Source organism: Urocitellus parryii, chromosome 7 (genome assembly GCF_045843805.1).
Source record: "Urocitellus parryii isolate mUroPar1 chromosome 7, mUroPar1.hap1, whole genome shotgun sequence".
In the NCBI taxonomy this organism is placed as follows: Eukaryota; Metazoa; Chordata; class Mammalia; order Rodentia; family Sciuridae; genus Urocitellus; species Urocitellus parryii.
In genome coordinates, this window is record NC_135537.1 from 9,722,157 (window position 1) to 9,743,357 (window position 21,201).

At 46.4% G+C, this 21,201-nt stretch overlaps 1 protein-coding gene and 1 pseudogene across 1 annotated transcript in view; both read left to right on the plus strand.

Annotated features, from left to right (window-relative positions):
• Kcnq3 (potassium voltage-gated channel subfamily Q member 3) overlaps nt 1–21,201 on the plus strand; it is a 308,571-nt gene that overhangs the window by 250,112 nt on the left and 37,258 nt on the right. The window contains exons 2-3 of the mRNA XM_026407605.2: nt 15,700–15,790; nt 16,609–16,735. Of these exons, the coding sequence (XP_026263390.2) occupies nt 15,700–15,790; nt 16,609–16,735 (218 nt within the window). The remainder of the gene's footprint in view (nt 1–15,699; nt 15,791–16,608; nt 16,736–21,201) is intronic.
• LOC113196150 (elongation factor 1-alpha 1 pseudogene) lies at nt 18,578–20,847 on the plus strand (annotated as a pseudogene).

The following is a 21,201-nucleotide window of genomic DNA, read 5'->3' on the forward strand; positions in this document are numbered from 1 at the left end:
AATGCTGGCATGGAGCACACTCTTGGGTTTCAGTTGTTTTTTCTTTTTTCCCCTCTTAATTGCTCTCATTTGGGAAACTTGAAGCCACTAATTGTCTCCATTCTAATGAGATTTCCAAAAGCAAAAGCAACAACAAAAATCTAGAATAATCCCTGTTTGTGTCATGCTGGGTAAAAACAGCATGGGACCCAGATCTCAGTTTATGTCCAGGTGTTTGGTTCTCAAATGAGACAATGCAGCCATTTGTAGGAAGGTGCTAATGGAATAAGAAAACTTCCAGTTTGAGTCTGAGGGGGCCAATTTTTATGTCTGAATGAGAAAAGTCTCCAGAGCATGGTAAGGAACAGCCAGTGATCCTCTAATTACACGCTGCATTTCCCCATCTTCATTGAGCAGGAGAAAAGGCTGGAACCTGGGTAGCTTCTCTGGAAGGGAAGAAGATAAATGCCCACTTGAGGTGATTTCAGAGTTGATGGGAAGATGAGAACCTCTAGAACCTTCTAGAGCCTCTGCTGCATTGTTGATGTCCCTTAGAAGTGCTGTGTCCTTTGCAGCAAGACTTTTCCTCCAATTAAAATGCAAATTCCAGTTGTCATTTTATATCTATTAAATCTGCAAGACAATTAGCAAATGAGAACAGCCAACATGGGTGAGACTGGAATGAAAGTGGGGTCCTCCTACGGTCTCGGGGATGGTGTGAAGTCACATGACCCTGTAGAAAGCCATCGGACGGAATATCTCAAAGATCCGTGCAGATGTCGAGGTGTTCCAGGGGTTTATTACAAGAAATTGATCCTAAACAAAGAATAACTATGTGTACAAATATTTGCCACCACCTTGTGTATAACAGAATGAGAAGCAACCTAACCCTAAATTTCTAGCAATGAGAGAATAGTTATACATATTTTAGGGCACTGATGTCATAGAATGCTGCTCTTTCATTAAACATGAAAGTTCTGAATATTTTATAGCTAAGTGGAAGAATATTTATTCTTTCATAAGACAAAATGCAGACTGTAACGTGGTGACAGTACAAATTTTCAGAAATTGCATATGACTCTGTCCTGAGGCTGGAAAGGGCAGAGGGAAATGAAATGAGTTGATTTATTGGGTTTAGAAGTCAACGTGAGGGTTCTTGTGTTTTCATTTCCATTGTGTGCATTGAATGTCTTGTGAATTGAGTTCTTTTAAACCCAGAGAATTTGAAATGTATAGGATCAAGGTATTCGCCTGTAGGCACCCAGAGTGACCAGGAAATGGTTAGCAATGGGAACAGCTTGGACCTGCAGAGGGAGATGCCAAAGAAACAGCTATCGAGACACAGAGGACTTTGAGGCCCTGGAAACCCAGGGCACTGGGGTGGAAGGACAGGGATGACCTAGGGCAGATGTTCTGGACCAGAATCTTGACAGCAAGTCCCAAGTCCTCTTGGGTAAATGGGAGAGACTGAGGCAATGCAGGAGAGAAAATGCTGGCATCTACTCTGAGCCAGCGCCTCTGCTTCTGGAAGCTGTTTTAAGTATTTTCATGACAGCAGAGGCAGCCAATTCCCCATCCCTGTACCACCATCTCACCTTCCACCTGCACAAACCAAAGCCTATTACTTCCAGACCCAGGGAAGAGCAACAGCAGGACCCTTGCTGGAGAGAGTGGTGACTCCTCGCTTGGGACATCTGCAAATACAGCTGTTCCAGATGTTTCCTGCTCCGGCCTTCCTGGAAGCAACGAGCCATGTCCAGAACCAGCAGTCACCAATGTTACCACTGAACCCACATATTGAACATCCCCACTTACCACAGCCACTGCCAGGGACTTCCCATCCTTTACCATCAGTCTCTCCCACAGTCTCATGCAATGGATGTTGCTATTGCCCATTTTCAACTGAGAAAGCAAAGGTTAAGAAATTATTATCTTTGCCTGGGTCACAAAACTTGAAGAGGAAAGATGCAAATCAGACGCATTCTTTAATTCTGGAATTCATACTCATTCCGCTAGTGTACCTGTTTCAGTCCAGTGCCTGGTACACAGTCAGTTCTTCGTTAATGTCCATAGTAGATGCTCTGCACTGTCCGTTAAGTCAAACAACTTTTCCAGGCTCAGCACCATTCCGATGGCCAAGTGGGTATCCACGGAAGGATGGTCTCTGACCTCAGCAAGCACCACCTAGGGTGCGAGGCTCAGAACACTTTGTTTACCAAGTTGACTGGACTTTGATTTGCTGCTTATGGATTTTTAAAAAGACCTTTGCTTTCACCCCTGTAATGTCAGGCAGACTCTTTCAACAAAGAGGAGTCAGCACCTGCTGGTGATCTCCCTCCTTGAGGGCCGCACAACTCCCTGCAGTTCTCTGGTATACCGTGTCCCAGAACACGTCTGTCCTGAGGAAATTATGAAAAGCCAATAAACAAGGCCTGGCCAGAGCCGGCTGTGTGGAAATGAACTCAGGCATCTTTGATTTTGTTCAGCCTTCAGGATCAGCTTTCCCGGATGGACACAGAAGAAAAGCTGTGTTTTTTCTTGGATTGTGCTGTGCACGTGGTGGAGGCTTTATCGGGTGACACTCATGTCACCGTGATTGAAAGGTGACAAAGGAAATGGGGAAGGTCTTCTCTCCAGGCTTATGCACTGTGGGAAGGGGTCTGAAAGTTACCAATTGCTGTTCACTCTTCCCTCACTCTGGGATAAAGGCCCTCCGGACATGTTTACTCAGGTATTTCATTGACCTGGTTCAATAATAAGGAGACTAGGGTTCCCAGAGGCAAGACAATGTGGCCACATGCACATGGCTAGAAACCTGATCCTGATTTTTATCCTGGATCTGCCTGACTCCCCAGACCCTCTACTTTCCAAGAAACCAAGTTCCCCAAGTGACAGGAAACTTAGGGTGTATAGGGGTGCAGGGTGAGGAGCAAGGAGGCAGGGAGATGAGGGAAGCAATATTGAGCGTGAGCCAGGCATCAGGTGAACAGAGGCTGCCACGTAACAGGAAGAAGGCTGGGAAATCTGGGCCTGGCAGATGGTTGGAGGGGCAAGAGTGGGGGGAGGGGGGTCACTGGAGATCAGTTGGGGCCTGATGGACGATTTATGACACAAATGACAGTGGTAGACCAGGCATGAGGCAGTATTTCAAAAGAAAATAGACATAACTAGATAACAGATCAATAGAGCTGTGGTGGGGCAGGGTGCCCAGCTGTGGCATGGGAATGGGGGGATAAGGAGAAATCTATGGGCCCCATGAACCATACTTGGGTCCATGGGACTTCTTGGTTTTGGAAGACACAGGATTCACTTCCAGCCCATCCCAGAATGATGTGCCTGGAGCCGCCTTGTAACACCCTGTCCTCTTCTAAGAGTTTGTCTAGAAGGATTTGATTCTAGGCACCTCTATTACCTCTGTTTCATTGATTCAAAGCCACATGTTTTCCCCAGTTTAACATGTATAACACGAGGAGGTGAAATGCAATCATGGCTGTCATAATTTAATTGGACGATTCCTTTTATCAGGAATTGGTGCAATGAGGGTGTGTCTTACAATTGATGGTGTGTGAAAGACAAATGAAATACGATCCCAGTGTCTTGGGAGAGCTCCCCAAAGATGACATGTGCTTGATGAAGTCCAAATGGGTTGTAATAATGACAGTTGATTTCAGTTCTCGAGAATTTACACATTCCCAGGCACTGTTTCAGGTAGCAATAAAAAAAAAATAACAATTACATTCATAATAATAGTGATTGCTAATGTTGATCAAGAACTAGCCTAAACTTTTCAGTATCCCTATTTTATAGTTGAAGAAATTGAGGTGCCTTTAGGCCTCACAACAACTCTATGAGGTTATATAATTGTCCCCATAATAAATGCAAGATATTGGAGGATCAGAGAGGTTAAGGTACTTACCCAAGGTCACAAAACAATAAATAGTGCCATCAAAATTTAAACTCATTCCCTCTCTGCCTCCTGAATTTATAAATAATTTGTAAGTGGGCATGCCTTAGTCAGCAAACTGGAGGGCAAGTGCCATCGCCTGAGTGCCTACTGCTGCCAGTAAGGATTTTATATCCATTATCTCTCTGGGTCCTCTTGCAAGGTAGGCACTTCACTCCATGCTACAGATGAGGAGCCAGAAACCCAATGAAGAGGCTGGACTTGAGACATTGATGTGTCTAGCTCCAGGGCCAAGCCCTTCCCTGAGAGAAGCTGCCCATGATGTTTGGTCAAGTCATGAAAAAAATTTGCTTCAAAGGCTGAAGTCACACTAGTTAGTGCCACCCCCAAAACACACACCTGGGGCAGTAACATTGTCCAAGAGAGGCTGTTGGCTTACTTAAAAACCATCAGTGAGAAGACAGGGCCTCAAGAAGAAGTGCATGGTAACGTGTCACCAAACCCAGATGGATGCTTCCAGAAGCAGGTCCACCATGAAGCTATAGGAGCTTAAACGGCAGGCCTCCTTCTGGTTTGTATTCATAATTTATACTTTCTTGAGAGAACTCCAGAAATGTGGATATGTCTCTGTTTTATCCCTCTAATCATCTTAAGTGTTCCGACACTGAAGTTTTATGTATTGTTTTCCTGTACAGCATTAGGCAAGGAAAATTCCTGATGCTGATTGAACTTCCCTGAACTCTTGGTTTACACAGGGGTTGTCAAGCTTTTTCTTAAAGAGCCAGATGGGAATTACTGCAAGCCTAAGTGCTGTGGGCCAGAAGGTCGCTATTGCAACTACTGGGTTCTGCTCCTGCCCCATAAAAATAAAGAGCAGCTGTGGAATGTGCACTAACAAATGGGTGTGGCTGTGGTGTATAATAAAACTTTATTTACAAAGCAGGCATGGGGCCAGATTTGGCCTGAGGGCTGTAGTTTTCTAACTCTTGATTTAAATGGTTGGAACCTGCATCTTCCTTACACTTCTGTGGAAACATAGGTGGATGTGGATATAATACAGATGTAAATGTAGGCACAGATGTGGAAATTGATAAAGATTTGTTCATGGTGATTTGTAGATAAGATGTTCTTTCCGTATTTCAGGAATGTGGGTGTTTGTATAGACAATTTTTCTTTTCTTTTTACTCTTTAAGTCAACTTTTGGAGGACTTTGCATGAACATCATGTGAAGGAAAGGGAAAAAAGTTAGGGGCACACTATTTGTTGGAATTCTGGGCACTTTTACATGTTGACATTTTAAAATGAATCCCTCTTAATCCACCTGACTTTCCCATGAGGTAGGTTTAAAGGGCAATTTCATTCCATGGTCGGTTGGTGAAAATCCACTCAAAGGGGATTTATGGAAAATGAAGACAACTTCTTCATACAAGGTAGGAATAGCAAACATGTCAGATTATTACTTTACCTCAAGAAGTAATCAAAGTACAAATGTGCTTATTGTATCTCAGAATTAACAACATTCAAGTTGTAATTGCAACTGGATTCTAACTTTTAGAACCAGCAAAGACTGAATCCTGGGCTAACTTGGGAATATATTTTAATGCCAAAATTATGTAACTTCACATTTCATTTTCCCCTATGTTTGGGGGCAAGTGTTGTATAAGGTTCCGGGCCTTTAAAGTATCAGTTGTTTTGTCTTCAATGATTCCTGCAAGAGTGTCACTTGCTAATGGTTCTGTTGTACCCAGAGCAGTTCCCCCTCATCATTTCCATCAGCTTCTTGAAATCTTTCCTGCTTCATCAGCTCCACCTCTCTATTTTGAGAGTGGCTCACATTATGCTGTTGGATGTTGACCCTGCTGTTGAGGCAGAGGCTGACCCTGCCAATCCACAGTGTGGCCAAGATGGAGACTACTCTTCCCTTCTCAAGGACGCTGGCATGGAGACCTCTTAGGGAAACAGTTTTTGGTTGTGAAGATTTTTGCTGCTCTGTGCAATTTCCTACTGCAAAGTCAGAGATGAGAATAATTTGCTAGCAAGGATCCCTGGATTTGTCACTCCTGTCTTATAGAAAAGACATCGAGGTTTTTAGCTCATCTGGTTGCTAAGTAGGGAGCCAGGAACCAGATCTGGGCAAATTAGCATTAGTTATATACAGCAGCCTGTTGATCTCAACACACAGGGGCTCAACACCCAGGAGCTTAACACACAGTGGCTCAGCACACAGGGTCTTAGTATCTGGCACTTTCTGTGAATCAGGAGTCCAGGCCAGCTTCTGGGACTCTACTCAGCTTCTACGAGGCTATAGTTATAGTGCCAGCCTAGGCTTGGGTCTCATCAGAAGACCCCACTGGGGAAGCTTCTCTCTAAGACCCTCTTATGGCAATTGGAAGATCCTACTTTTGATGGCTGTTGGGCTGAGTGTTAGCTCCTTGCTGACTGTTGACCAAAGGCCGTGTTTGGTCCCGTGCCATTGACCTTCCCCAACATAGCAACTCATTTCATCAAGCCAACAAGAAAAAGAGAGAGCCCACAGCAAGAAGGAAGTCATGATCTTTCAACCTGACCACAGAAGTGACTCCACTCATATTTATTGGATTCTACTGGCTAGAACATGTTGCAGGCTCCAGCCACTTTAGAGCAGAAGAAATTATCCCAGGGAAGCAAGAATCTCTAAGGGTCTTCAGAAGGCCGACTTGCCACATCTAGACTCTAGAACCTTTCTTTATTCTTTTTTCTTCTGCCATTGAGTTATCATGGGAACATGGCATGTACTTGCACCCTGAAGAAGGTACTTAAAACACAGCCTCATGTCTGTTTGTGGCATCTATTAGTCTGGCCTCTAGTCCAGAGGCTGATACTTAGAAGGAATGCTGAAAGCTAAGAGCTGAGTACCACTGGGGCAAAGTGACCTCAGCATCCCAGGATACATAAAAGATGTGGCCCATGTTGGAGAACAGAGAGGACACATCTGGAGATGGTCTGTCTCCACTTGCTTTGTGCTTCCCACTGGACCTGCACACTCAACCTGGCCCAGGGATTCTGCAGAATAGGAAGCACCTAGCTAATGGTTCCTGTCTCTAGCCCTCAAGGAGAACAATGTGACCTGCCAGAGCTTGGACCCCATGGTTGTTGTCAGGAAACATCAAATGAGAAGGGGCACTGGAGAGGGTGTGGGCAGGACCATAGATGGAACTGCCATGTCTTCTAGCTGATGGCATTGGTGGAGTGGAAGACAATGGAGGCATGGAGCAGAGCTCCTGGCTGATAACCCATCTCCATCCAGAAGCTTTCTCCCTCCAGAAATACAGCCTGCTTATAGAAGTTTAGGCAGATCTAGAATACCGACGACACTCTTTAGAAATAGCCAAAGGTGACTCTGACTGGTGGGACAGGGAGTGTGTGTTGGAACTGAGGTGCTGTCTTATAAGCCTTATTTTAATTCTAGTTTATTTGCCCATTTTAAACAAGGATTCCTGGGTCTGATGAAAAGCAAGAGATTCCATCATCCACCTGGGACCGTCACTGAGTTGGCCCAGCCCAGCTCAGACTCACTCCTGCAGTGGCTACCGCGAATCAGGTCTGAGAGCGTGTCCCACTTGGCACTGTGTAGTCCAAGAGCATGGTCTCTCTCTTCACCCTGAATTAGGTGCTACTCTCATTCCCAGTTATAAATGAGGAAATAATCCCCCACAGGTAAGTGGCAGAGCTGAGATCTGAACTCAGGTCTATTCCTCCTTGAGAACCTTTCTAGACCCTCCCACCAGGGTTATTGGCTGAAAGCCTGAACCCATAATAATAGCCCAGAAGGCCCTCTGGGACCATTCCCATCAATTCCTTGTCTCCCAGATGTAGACACTGAGGCCTGGGGAGAGGACAGAACTTCTTCAAGCTCCTGAAGCAAGTAAAGAGCAGGGCTGGGAATATGAAGGGTAGAGTTAATCCCCTGGACTAGGCACTGTGACCTGAAGAGGAAAGGTGTGGGATCCTTGCTCATCAGATCATCCTATGAGAGGTAAGCGCTGAAGACAAGACACAAGGAGCTCTGTTCATTGTTGAAAGCCGGAGCTCAGAGAGGGAAGTGCATGTCACAGCCTGGGTGAGTGTTAAGAGAAAATAAGAAAAAAAAAAATCCTGGGTGACGTTCAGAAGGTGCTCCCTCACTTAGTTTGGGAAGGAAGAGATGAGCTGTTAGCTCTTGGGAGACAGGAACTGCTGGCCCCGACCTCCTGGCATATAATTGGAAGAAAAGGAGGGAGGAAGGAAGAAGGAAAGATGGAGGAGAAGAAGTCATAATAGAGGAGGTGATATTGAGCTGCATCTTAAAAAGGAGAAAGGATGTGTTCATTGGATAAGAGAAAGAAAGTGTGTGATGAGGAGTGAAGAGATTTTTGGAGGACCTGCCATATTTTGATTAAGTTGTACGTTTGGTGTGACTAGAGGGAGAAAGAATGGAGAGGTGAACCTAGAAATGAAGTGTAGTGTATTTGGAGCTCTGTGGTTGAGTGCACATATGTTTATAATTGCTGTATCTTCTTAGTGAATGGATGGTTTATCAATATATAATGATTCCTTTGTCTCTGGTTGCAATTTTTGTCTTGGTGTCTATTTTAGAGAATGATGTTACTCTAGCCACCTCAATTCTATTTCAGTTACTCTCTGCATGGAATAGCATTTTCCATATTCACTACCAAGCTATTTATGTCTTTGGATCTAAAGCGAGTCTCTCATAGGCAGAGCCTAGTTAGCTCGCACTTTTCATCCATTCTGCCACAATGTGATCTGACCTGGGCAAGCCTAGTTTGCCTTCCTAAACTACTAGGACATTCTCCTCTCATGCATGAGAAGGCTACAGCTGTGTTTAAACAGGGGTTGGCACAAGCAGATAACTCTGCTCAGAAAAGTGACACAGAAAGACCCACGCTGATCCACTGGAAGTAGAGTGGCCAACGCCTCCTCCTGTGCTCTTTTCTGTTGACCTGCCACATCCCTTGCCTCTTTCCAACCACAAGGGTGAAATGGCTCTAAAGGTCCTTCTCTGGGACACTCAGCAGCCTGCCACAGCTTAGCTCAACTCTGTGTTGCTTTGCTGACTCTGAAATTCAACCTCTCACCAACCGGTCTCTATTTACCTCCCATATTCCTCAAGTTGTGAGTTTGTAACTTTTAAGAGAGGATTAAGAGATTAGAATGATCTCTAAAATTTTCCATGAACTTTTTCTCAGAGCCTGGCATCTGATGACATAGTTTACAGCTGCTATGCACCTCAGGTAAATAGGCACACAACATATCTGGGCAGAGAACATGGACAAATGTTAAATAAGCAAAATGTAGGTCAGCTCTCTAAAGAGGAAGCAAATTCCTCATTTTGTTTACTGTCTCTGAATGACCCAAGTGTGCTGTCTTTCACATTTGGACCAGAGGTTGGTGGGACCCAATAGAAAGGCACAGATTGCAAGCAGCTGAAACAACGGTAGTAATGTCCATAACTGATTCTTTCTTTTCCCCAAAGACAAAGCAGAGAGCGGCACAGTGGAGATGTACTAGGCTGGGAGCCAGGAGACCAGGGTTTCACTCTAGCTTTGCAAAGAACCGTTTTGTGGCCACTAGCAAATCTCTCAGACCTCGGAGCACAAGTTTCCTTTTTAAAAGATGAGGGAGAAAAGAACAAGTCTTTCTTAAAATCCCTCAAAATTTCAAGTAGATGGAAGTTCACAAGGAGCTTTGGTTAATGGAAGTTCCTGGGGAGCTTGGCATGAGCCAAGTCAGGGAAAGAAGATTGAAAAGTGACTTTAGCTCATTCCTGGTCCAAGGGGATGGCAACTCCTCAGTCCTTTCCTGCTTCTGCAACAGACATCGCTAATGGATAACAGCACTTCCCCAGCTAAGTTGGCAGCAATCTAAACTCTTTTCAACACAGCGCTGTATTCTGGGAGCCTTAGTTAATCCATACCAGTGGGTTTGCAAGATAAAAATGATTTCTCAGCCCTGATCTGAGTGACTCAAACATTCTTTTGGGGGAGGTGATTTATAGAAATCCCTGTTGGCCATTTGTATGGCTTTTTTTGAGAAATATAATATAGCCCATTTAATTTTTTTTGCTGTTGAGTTTTTTTGTGTTCCTTATATATTAAAGAATTATGAATATTGCTCTTTATCAGATGTATATTTTGCAAATATTTTCTCCTATTCTGTTGGCTGTCTCTTTACTCTGTTGATTGTTTCCTTCACTGTGCAGAAGCTTTTCAGTTTGATGTGATCCCATCTGTCTACTTTTGTTTTTGTTACAGATAGAATACTATTCAACCCTAAAAAGCATGCAATACTAGCCTTTATTACAGCATGGATAGACCTGGGAGACATTCCATTAAGTGAAACATTTCACAAATATGTGCCACTAAAAACAAGCAATAGAAGAAATCCCTGGGAGGCATTTGGGTTGGGGACCAATAGCATCCTCATGTGCTCTGAGGTCATTCTCTGCTGGTTGGGGTTGTGCTGTCTTCTCCAGGGCCAGGATCAATGGTGGTGCCTCGGGTCAGGACAGGCATGGCTACCTAAGATGTCAGCAACACTTGCTTTGATAGAAAATTCAGTCTGCCTTCTCCTGGCTGGGGAGAATGTCCCACGTGGGCCCATGTCATGGCAGACAGGCAAGGATTCTAAGAAGCGGGTCCACAGGGCAGCCGTTGCCTACTCCTTCAGTCTGTAGGAGCTCAGGTGGGCTACAGGTGCCAGGACAGCACTCAGAAACAACAGCAGCCAGAGCAGGAGTATCAGGTGTCTCTGGGAACTCCTGGGAATCCAATGGAGCTCCCCCTCACCTGGGAGTCCAGAGAGGAAGGAGAGGAGGGAGGCCACGGTCCTCTGCCAGCTGACCTGGGAGTACCCAGGCTGCCCCCACACAGGCTCTGACCAAATCGCCTCCAGTGCAGATACTTGGGGACACCCCGTTGCCAACTCCCAGCACAGGGCCCTTCTCTCCCTTGGTGACCCTGCCCTGCTGCCTGAAATGGTGATGCAAAGAAAAGATGGCAGTGGGGCTGGGGTCGTGGCTCTTCAGTAGTCAGTAGAGTGCTCACCTACTGTGTGAGGCACTGGGTTCGATCCTTAGCACCACGTAAAAACAAAGGTATTGTGTCGGCCTTGAAAGAATAAATAAACATATATATATATATATATATATATATATATATATAAAGGTGGCCGTGCCCTGCCTCTTAAAATGCTCTCAATGCTGGGCTCTTGTCTTTGTCATGGTGTGAATGCAGCCTGTGAGGGGCACATCACAGTTCACTGTCTCTTCCCAGCGGCCCTGCTTTGTTGCCTGCAGAAGATGACTGGCATGGCCGAGGAGAGGGCGGAGGGAGTATCCAGATGCCCCTGTGGTTCCTTGCTCGCCTGTATGTCTATAGAAGCTGCCTGCACCTTCCTTCTTTGCCTGCTGCTGGGCAGAGATCTGGCATGGAGGGGCTTGGGCAGGATGCACAGGGTCTCATCAGGAGTCCCTGCACCTTGCACCTCAGAACCATGTGCAGGAATAAAGGCCTCCTGGTAGCCGTTCCCCCAGCCCTCCTCTGCCTTTTCCTGGTTGGAAGATGGCAGAGTTTGAGGAGAGCATGTATCAGGAGGTGTCTTATTTAAAGATGTGTCCAAGACCATTGACCCTGACTGGTATCAGTTGCAAAGACAGCTAGGAAACAAGGGGAGCTGGTGGCTCCCCTCCGGAGTGTGGACCACAAACCCTGCAGGACCTTCAGGGCACAGGAAGAAGTGAGGGAGAAGACATGAGCACAGAGCAGAGGAGGGGGGAGTGAAGGGAAGAGAGGAAGGGGGAAGGAAAGCGGGAGGGGGAGAGGAAAGGATGTCAGGGGAGGGAGAGCAACAGGGGCAGTGGAGAAATGGCCAAGGATGTAGAGAGGCAACCAAAGGGACAGGGCAAAAGGAGAGCTGGTGAGGCTCAGAAGAGAGCGCCAAGACTGGAGGAGAAGTGGGGGGCACAGCTAGCCATCTAGTGGCTCTTTAGTGTCCGGAGACCCAGCTGGCTTCTGTTGGTACACAGACATGTGCTCCATCTGAAATTGAGCTCCTATTTTAAGGACATATTGAATTTTGCAAAAAAAAAAAAAAAAAAAAAAAAACAAAGGAGGTTTTCCCCTTCTTGGATAGGGATAGGAGGGCTTCCTTGATGACTGGAGCTTTATAAATTGATGGTTCTCTCATCTCAGCAGAGCCCGAGGTTACTGGAAAGGTGCAGAACGCACAGAGCTCTGCTTGGTGATTGCTGCCCCCTGCTGGCTGAAGTCTTGTTCTGTAGCTCCCTGGTACATGATTGAAATCTCTTTGGTGGTTGGTGAAGTCTGAATTATCCAAGCATCAAGTTATTAAAGCTTGGTGTTGTTGCAACTTCTGCCCTGAAATCTCCTCTGAGCTTTAGACTTAGATTTTGATCAGCCTGATGGAGACTTCCACCTGGATCTCAGACTCAGCAGGTCCACAGGTTGTTGCTTGTCTTTGCTACTGTGCTGGCCATTGCCCATCCTCTGACCTCTTTGAACAGTGGTCCTTCACACTTTCCCCAGCCCTGAGGCCTTCCTGATGGCCCCCTGTTTGGCCTTCACATCCCTTTAGTCACAAATCCCACTGAGAACATCAGGAGGCTGTTGTTATCTCTCCACCTGAGCCTTCCTCGTCTCTGGTCAGCCGGCAACAACAGCCTTGTGACCAGTCCTTCAGAGAACTTTTTGCAGATACGTGTAGATGCAGATGTGGACACACTCTAGTCTCCTGTTTTCTCTAAGTGGTACCTTAGAGATGTTCTGTGAGTGCCTGAAAGATGAATAGTACCAAATTCAATATACGCTATTTTTTTTTCCCTATGCATACTCCATACCTGTGGTCAGGTTTAAGATCTAAATTAGGTACAGTAAGAGATTAAAAGCAATACTTAATAATAGAACAATTAGAATACTATATTGTGAAAAAAATTACTTAGAACTTATAAATTGCTTATTGTTGGAATTTTTCAGCGAAAAATTTTCAGACCACAGCTGACCGTGAGTAACTGAAACCACACAAAGCAAAATCTCAGATGGGGGGGACTTACTATATATAGATACTTTATCCAGAGAGGTAGCTAGATATTAAAGATGTCTTGCAGAGAAAAATGCAAACTCTTCACTTGGCCCAGAAACTCTAGTATTCCGCCTGTCTCTCCAGGCCCTCCCTATATCCTTGTCCTTAATTCCAACCAGAGGGCAGTTGCTGACCTCCTTTGCTGCTTCAGCCCTTTCCCTAAACACTTATGGGTTCTTATTAAGTGCCAGCTCTGAGCTGGTCACTGGACTAGGGAGAGGAGCCGGCAGTCTCTGCTCTCCAGACCAAGCAAGTAAATGCAGCCGTGCCATGGCATGAATCACCACGCTCTATAAACCTGGACACCCCTGGCACAGATTTCCATTCCACAGTGTGTTCATTTTCTGTCACTGCCTAACAAATTGCCACTACTTGCTGGCTGGTAACAACACACATGTCTTTATCTCAGAACTTCCAAGTGTCAGGAGTCCATTTGTGACTTAACTGCATCCTGTGCTCAGGGTCCCACAACACAGCAATCAGCATGTGGTCTGGGCTGATCCTTTCTGGACCTTGTGACCATCCTCCAGGCTCTCATGATGGCTGGCCCTTGCAGTTGCAGGACAGTCACATGTTCATGCTGCTCAGCAGCTGGGGGTGCTCTTGGGTCCCAGAAGCCCCCACAGCTCCTTTTCTCAAGGCCTCATAGGTCCTTCATGATGTAGCAGCTCATGGCCAGCAAGAGTCCCTGGCTCCTGTCTGTGAAACAGTCTTGTACCCTGTGCAACAGTCACGGGCGCAACTATCTCTACACTTTCACCATGTAACAAAACCCAAGTAGAGGAGTGACTTCCTTCGCCATTGCCATGCTGTTGTCAGGAGTGAGCCACTTGCACCAAGGGAGAGGGACGGCTATGCAAAGGCGCAAGTCCTGGCATCAGCTGAAAGTGTGCACACCACGCATGCTTCTTGTAGAATCTCCCCCATATTGACACGCACCAACTACGTGGGGTGGCAAGAGTCTCAGAGTCTGGCTAAGGCTCCTACTTCTGCTAAACAAGATCACTTTGGGACACAATTGTCCCTTTCACCCACACACCGACTCAGCCAAGGACTCCAGCTCCATGTTCAGTGCCAACTGAGGACAAAGCCTAGTGGTTGCTGGCTTACATCACAGGACCCAGAACTTAAACTTTTAGAAAATCTTGTTCTGAAAAATCCTTCAGCATGTTAATGGTCATATCTGCCCTGGGAGGTTGTTGTAAGGATGATGAGCTGATACATGCAAAATGGCAGGTGGAAGGTGCTCACCGAAGGGCAGTAATGGGAGTTGTCCCTCATCATCACCATCATCACTATCACCACCATCACCATCATCATCACCACTATCATCATCACCATTATCATCACCATCATCACCATCATCACCACCATCACTACCATCACCTAAGAAGAAGGTTTGGGGTTCAGGATAGGCAGATTCCAAGATGGATTAGAGTCACAAATTTCAAGTAAAATGGCCAGACATAGAAGTTTGGAAATCTCAGGTTCCTAGGAAGAGCTGGAAACATAAATATTCAGGTCTGAAGATTAGCAAGTTTAATGACTGAAACATGTGACTGGGATCACCAAGGACCAGCCAGGATTTGGGTCCCAGCCAAAGCCAGGGACAGATATTTTCATGCTTCCTGATATCAAGTTTCTTGCTCTTATAGCATGAGGCAGTCTTCTGCTTATCCGGATTGTGAGCTCCTGAAAGCAGATCCAGCTCATTCATCAGCGAATTCCAGCTGTGCTCCCAATCTCTGCCATATACAGATTCAAGGAATAAATGGGCAAACCGAGAAGCATGGGTAGAACTAGCCACAGACAGGACAGAGAGCAGATCGTCTGGAGTAGGAGCACTCGGAGTATGTGAGACGCCATCAGGCTTCATCCCAGGGTCCTAGCTTGTCCAGTCTCTGTCAGATACCCCAGGAACCAGGAACTGACTATGGAGCCAGACTAGTCCACGTCTGGAGGAGGAAAGGCCATTTTTATTTGCTGAAGCAACAAAGCATTCTCTGTCTCTGTCTCAGGGGTTTGCTGTAGTCTGAGGTGAGAGCAAGGACCAGATGACCTCTGTGTGAATTTTAAGGGACCAGCTTTGAGCAGCCCTCGGTGTGCTAATTCCTATTCTTTCCAGCATTTCAAACACAAGTCAAAAACCCCCTGCCCCTCGCCAATTGAAAGAGGTTTTCTACAGCCATTGACTGTAAAAAGGAATAGTACTCAAACATGAGGACACAGCCTTCTCTGAATTTATCCTTAAAAAGAGTGTTTTCTTCATACAAGCAAGAAATTCCATATATTTTAAGATCAGAGCCGTATATATACTGGACGTGCTAACTTATTCATGTTCTTGTTGATTTAAAAAAAAACAGCGATAATTTTTGGTCTTTTGGGATTCTGCAGCCCCCCACTGCTGGGAGGGCTGGTTTAACTTCTAAGTGACTGATTCTGCTAGCTAGTGGTCAAGTGAACACATGCACCTTGTTGAACCGTACTTCATCTGGCTTTCTCTAACTAGGACAGGAATTCCTATCTGTCCCGCAGATTTCTCTGGGGATTAGGTGGGATAATGGAGAGAGCACAGAACGCTGTCCAGTGGGGCTGTGCCTTCATCCTGGCTGACTTCTTTCCCCATCTCCCTGCACAGCACACCACGACTAAATGTTCTTTCCTCTCCTTCCTCCCTCTAGGTTCCTGATTGTCCTAGGGTGCTTGATTCTGGCTGTGCTGACCACCTTCAAGGAGTACGAAACTGTCTCCGGAGACTGGCTCCTGCTGCTGGTGAGATGGCCGGCACCCCCACTTTGTTCTGGGGTGGAGCCCTCTGGTTGGAATTCCACAGTGATGAGGAGGATGCTGCCCCTGGTACAGGTCTGCCTGACTGGCTGTATCTCCCAGGTCCTCAGCCATGTCCAGGCCTGAGAACAAAACCATGCTTCCCTCACTTAATGAGGCCGCCATGAGCCCACATGTGTTCCTGATAAAGATTGGCCATTCCAGATTAGAGATAAGAGCAGATGAGTCAAAGCCAAGGCCATTACATGTTCTAAGTTCTATAATACAACTTCCCGTTACTATAAAGTTAACAGAAAGGCATGCTCCACCCTACACTGGCCTCTGCTTTGGTTTCTCAAAATGTAATTTGAGAATTATATGAAATACTTGGGGGTGGTACCTGGCTTAAAATCTGGCTTAGCCACCATTGGCCACAGTTAGCAACAAGAGGGGCCAGACACTGGGCAGGATTAGTAGACTGTTTCTTTGAGATGGCTTTCTTCAACCAGCTTTACTTTTTAAAGGTTTTTAATATGTTCAAAAGGACTTTTTAAAAAAATGATTCTTTGCAAAAAGAAACATGGGGAAAAAAAAAAAAAAACAGGGACGAGCCAGGGACAGTTAGCACATCTGAATGAAGAAGGAAACCCTCCAAAGATGATGGAGGGGACCAACCCTTGTCTCCTTCCCCACCCCCAGCCACTGCCACCACAAAGCACAGCAGGGTGGCAGAAACCCAGCTCTCCAGATCTGCAGAGCAGAACACACTGGCCCAGACAACTGTCCCCAGCCACCCAGCCCTCTCCATATGCTCTTCCATGCAGGAAACATTCGCTATTTTCATCTTTGGAGCCGAGTTTGCTTTGAGGATCTGGGCTGCCGGATGTTGCTGTCGGTACAAAGGCTGGAGGGGACGACTGAAGTTTGCCAGGAAGCCCCTGTGCATGCTGGGTAAGCCCTGATCCCCCAGTCCAGGGGTTGCCTGGACTCAGGCCCCTTTTTCGTGCTTTACATCTCCAAGGATATTTTAAGCAACAATTCTGGGAGTGAGTGCAGCACAGTGGAGGCCAGCCCAGCCGCTGACCTGCCTCCATGCCCAGAATAGCATCAACCTGCCTGTGCTGAAGTTCCACCTTCGAGGGCTGCTCCTCCTGTCAACTGGAAAGGGCAGTGATGAGTTGGGGTGGGGGACTCCTCTTGTTGTGGAGGAGCCAGCAGGTTGACAGGTGTTGAGCATCCCTGGTCCCTAGACTGCAGGCAGCCCTCCTGCTATGACAATGAAAATTGCCTGGACCTTCCGGACTGTCTGGGTGGAATGGGGAGGGACACCATTGCTGGCTGAGAATGTGCTTCTGCAGGACCACCTTATCCCCACCTCAAGAGGGAACAGGCTCACAGATCCCAGGCATGTTCCAGTCTCACAGGTGGTAAGCATCAGATTCCATCTCAACAAGACTAGAAGACTCTAGCATCTGCTTGCCCTCCCCACCACCATGTTGCTTGTGTCTGGATCCAAATGCTGCTTCTGAGAGGCCTTGTCACTAGGATCCTTCCTACTGGGTGCACTATTTTTATATTGGAGCAGCTCAATGACCTTTGTTTTCATCTGAAAATGCTGCTAGGAGCCATGTCATGACAGGGCAAAAAACCCCTGTATAAAGCCAGGAGTGGTAGAGCTTCCTGTCCCTGGGGTAGGGTGGGGGCTAAAGAGACAGCATCATTGGGGGTTAGCAATGGAAGGGACTCCAAGGCATCCACCCAGAGGCCCTCAGGCCCCTGCAGCAGCCTTGAAGTAGTCCCCCAGACCCTGCTTGCTCATCCCAGTGACGAGGTGCTCCTCACCTATCAGAGCTTTCACCCCCTCTTAGCTCCTCTGACTCTGTCCAGTTATTTGGGTCCAGCCTCCTATGCTGCTCCTGTCCCTCAGTCTTGTCCCATCCAGGACAGGTGTGCTGAGTGACCCTGGCAGCACTGGACACTGGTGTTCTCAGTCTCATAGTCTGTGACATCTTCTGAGCATGTGGATCCTTCCCCACCTCCTCTTCGAACAGTGACTCCAGGACTGTACCCAGGCCCCCAGGCACCATGGCCGCCCAGAGAAGAGCTGGCTGTTCCTTTGCCCTAGGGGCCAGATCTCTCCTGCTGCATGCAGGGCCTTCTCAGCCACTCGCCTTATACCAACCTACTGCTGAGGAGAGTTTGGTTGTTTTTTCTTGTTTTGTTTTGCAGAATTTTGAGCATAAGTAGGTGTGTCTGTGTGTGAGCACAGTTTTGGAGGCTCTTTAGCTACTCTGCTTTCTGTATTTTTTTCTTCTCCCTCTTTGCCCTCTTTCCATATCTCCTCCCACTTGCCTTCCCTTCTTCCGTCTCTTCTTCCTTCTGCGTCTTCTGTGAGTGCAGCAGAGTTTAGCTGACTCTCCTCTGTGCAGTGATTGGCAGTGCTGGCTGGAGTCCTGCATGTTTGCATTGTGTGGTGGGGCGGCTTTGTGACCATGCTCAAATTCAAATTCCTGCCAAGTTCAAGATACCTTGGCACAGGGAACCCAGAAACTTCCAGAACAGGTGACTTCCCATGCAGCTATCTCCACTGCCTTGAGGTGGGCTGCACACACAGGGATCCAGGCCACCCTGCCCGCTCCATCTCCATGGAGACACGCGGCTGGGCCTCAGCACTATCGTCCTTGCTGGCCTCTTTTCCACCTGACTCATCTCCGCTACTTCCATGATGTGGCCCTGGTAGCAAATGTTGCTTTTCTCTGTGTGCTTGACAAGAGTGTGGTTATGTCTAGGGACATGGTGGCCTTCATAATCAAGGAAGCCTCAGAGCTGGTCACTTTGGGTGTAGATACTCCTTCTGGGTCAGATATTCCCTCCTCACCAAGCATCACAGACTGCAGCATTTACTGCAGGTGTGGGTTTTGTTTTTCTTTCTTTCTTTTTTTTAATTTGTTTTTTACTGGTGCATCATAATTGTACATAGTAGTGGGATTCTTTTTTTTTTTACATTTCTTCTCAGACAGAGCTTTCTTTTTTTATTTGTTTTAATTAGTTACACATGACAGTACAATGATCTTAACATATCATACATTTGAATCAGATGGGATGTATTTCTCATTTTTCTGAGTATACAGGTTGCAGAATTACATTGGCCATGTAGTGGGATTCTTAATGTCATATTCGTACATGCACATAACATAACTTATTTTGTTTTTCTTTGAATATTATAAGTGGATTTTTTGTACAGGTAAACTGAGAAGCCTGACCAGTTATGCAGACATATCAGAACCCAGATGCTTGCCCTCTCAGTTTTCCCAGATGACAGGTGTGTCTAGGGGTTCCCTGGATACAGTAAAAAAGTGCATCAGATTTGAATTGAGAATTGATCACGTCACAAACTGAGACCAGAACATATAAACTTGTAGAGGTATGAAAGAGTGCAGTGTACTCAGCAAACCATGCATGCTTCCAGAAGATTCTCAGGAGCCAGCAGCTTAAGGAGCTCAGACTTCAGTGGACAAGCATTTCTTTGAGTGTGTTCCTTGAAATCCTGTGTGTTCCTTGAATGTTCTTGTGAAAAATAGCTCTGTAGTCAAAATCTTTTGGGAGTTTTTCTTCCTGCAATAAGTTTTCTGCCAGATCATGTTTCATGAAAACCATTCTTAAATCAAAGTTAAAAAGAGAAAGGAAATGACTCCTCTCAACACCGTCACTATTGGATTCATGCATGGAGTATGGCAAGACCACTGCTACTGGCCATTTCATCTATAAATACGGTGGGATCCTCAGTAGAACCATTGAAAAGTCTGGGAAGGAGGCTGTGAATGGGAAAAAGCGCCTGCAAGTGTGCCTGGGTTGTAGAGAAGCTGAAAGCTGAGCGTGAGTGTAGTACCACCATTGGCATCTCCCTGTGGAAACTGAAGAGCAGCTAGGTAACTGTCATTGATACCCCAGAACACGGAGCCCATCAAAGACCAGGTTGCAAGCACATCTTGGGCTGACAGTGCTGTCCAGGTTGTTGCTTACGGAGTAGGTGAATTTGAAGCTCGAATCTCCAAGAGTGAGCTGACCTGCGATCAAGCTCTTCTAGCTTACACACCAGGTGAGAAAGAACTAACTGTTGGTGTTAACAAAATGGTTTCCAATAGCCACCTGCAGCCAGAAGAGAGATGAGGAAATTGCTAAGGAAGTCACACCTACCTTAAGAAAACTGGCTACAAGCTGACACACAGTGGCACTCATGCCCATTTCTGGTTGGAATGGTGATGTCTTCCTGGAGCACAGTGAACGGATGGAAAGTCACCCATAAAGGTGGCAATGCCAGTGAAACCCCACTGGGGGGAAGCTCTGGATTACATCCACCAGCAGCAACTCATCCAACTGAGGAGCCCTTGCCCCCACCCTCCAGAATGTCTACTAGATTGGTGGGATTAGCACTGTCCCAGGGGCCCGGGCAGAGACTGGTGTTCTCAAACCCAGCATGGTAGTCCCCTTGCTCCTATCAGTGTCACAACTGAAATAAAGTGTGTTGAATGACCATGAAGCTTTGAGGGAAGCTCCTCCTGGAGCCAGGGTGGGCTTCAGCGTCAAGTACGTGTCTGTCACACATTTGTCACGGCAATGTTGCTGGTGATAGCAAAGATGACCCACCAGTGGAAGCAGCTGTCTTCACTGCCCAGATGATTATCCCAAGCCATCCGGGACATATCAGCACTGGCTGTGTCCTGCCCTGGGCTGCCAGACAACCCACTGCTTGCAAGTTTGCTGAGCTGAAAGAGAAGGTTGGTCACTGTTCTGGAAAGAAGCTGGAAGATGGTCCTAAATTCTTAAAATCTCAGAATGACACCATCAATAAGCTCATGCATGTTGAGAGTGTCTCTGATTATCCTCTTATAAGTTATGTTTGCTGTTCTAGTCACAAGGCAGCTGTTGAAGTGGCATCAGAGAAGGCTACTGGAAGTGGCGATGTCACCAAGTCTGCCCAGAAAGCTCAGAAGTTCAAATATCTTCAGCACCTCAGGCTTGATCAGAGGTCCCAGAACTGTGTGTCTCAGTTGGTCATTTAAGCTTCATAGTAGAAGATTGGTTAAAACAACACAAAACTTTCAAAGGAAAGGAGGATATTTGCAGACTATTGGGGTTTTGTGTGTGTGTGTGGCAGTTTTAAGGTATTAGTTTTTTAAAATCAGTACTTGTAAGAGAAAACAACTTGACGAAACATCTGTCACAGAATTTTGAGACCCATTAAACTTATCACCAAGCTTACTGGGGAAAAGTACCTTTTGGAAAGGCTGAGCTTCATTTGTATAGTTAAAATCCCACAGTGCATATTAGCGTACTAAAGACCCTGAGAATCCTTCAGTAACAACTCGACTTCCAAAGAGTCTTTCCCAAATGTACTTGACCATGAGGCCCCCTTA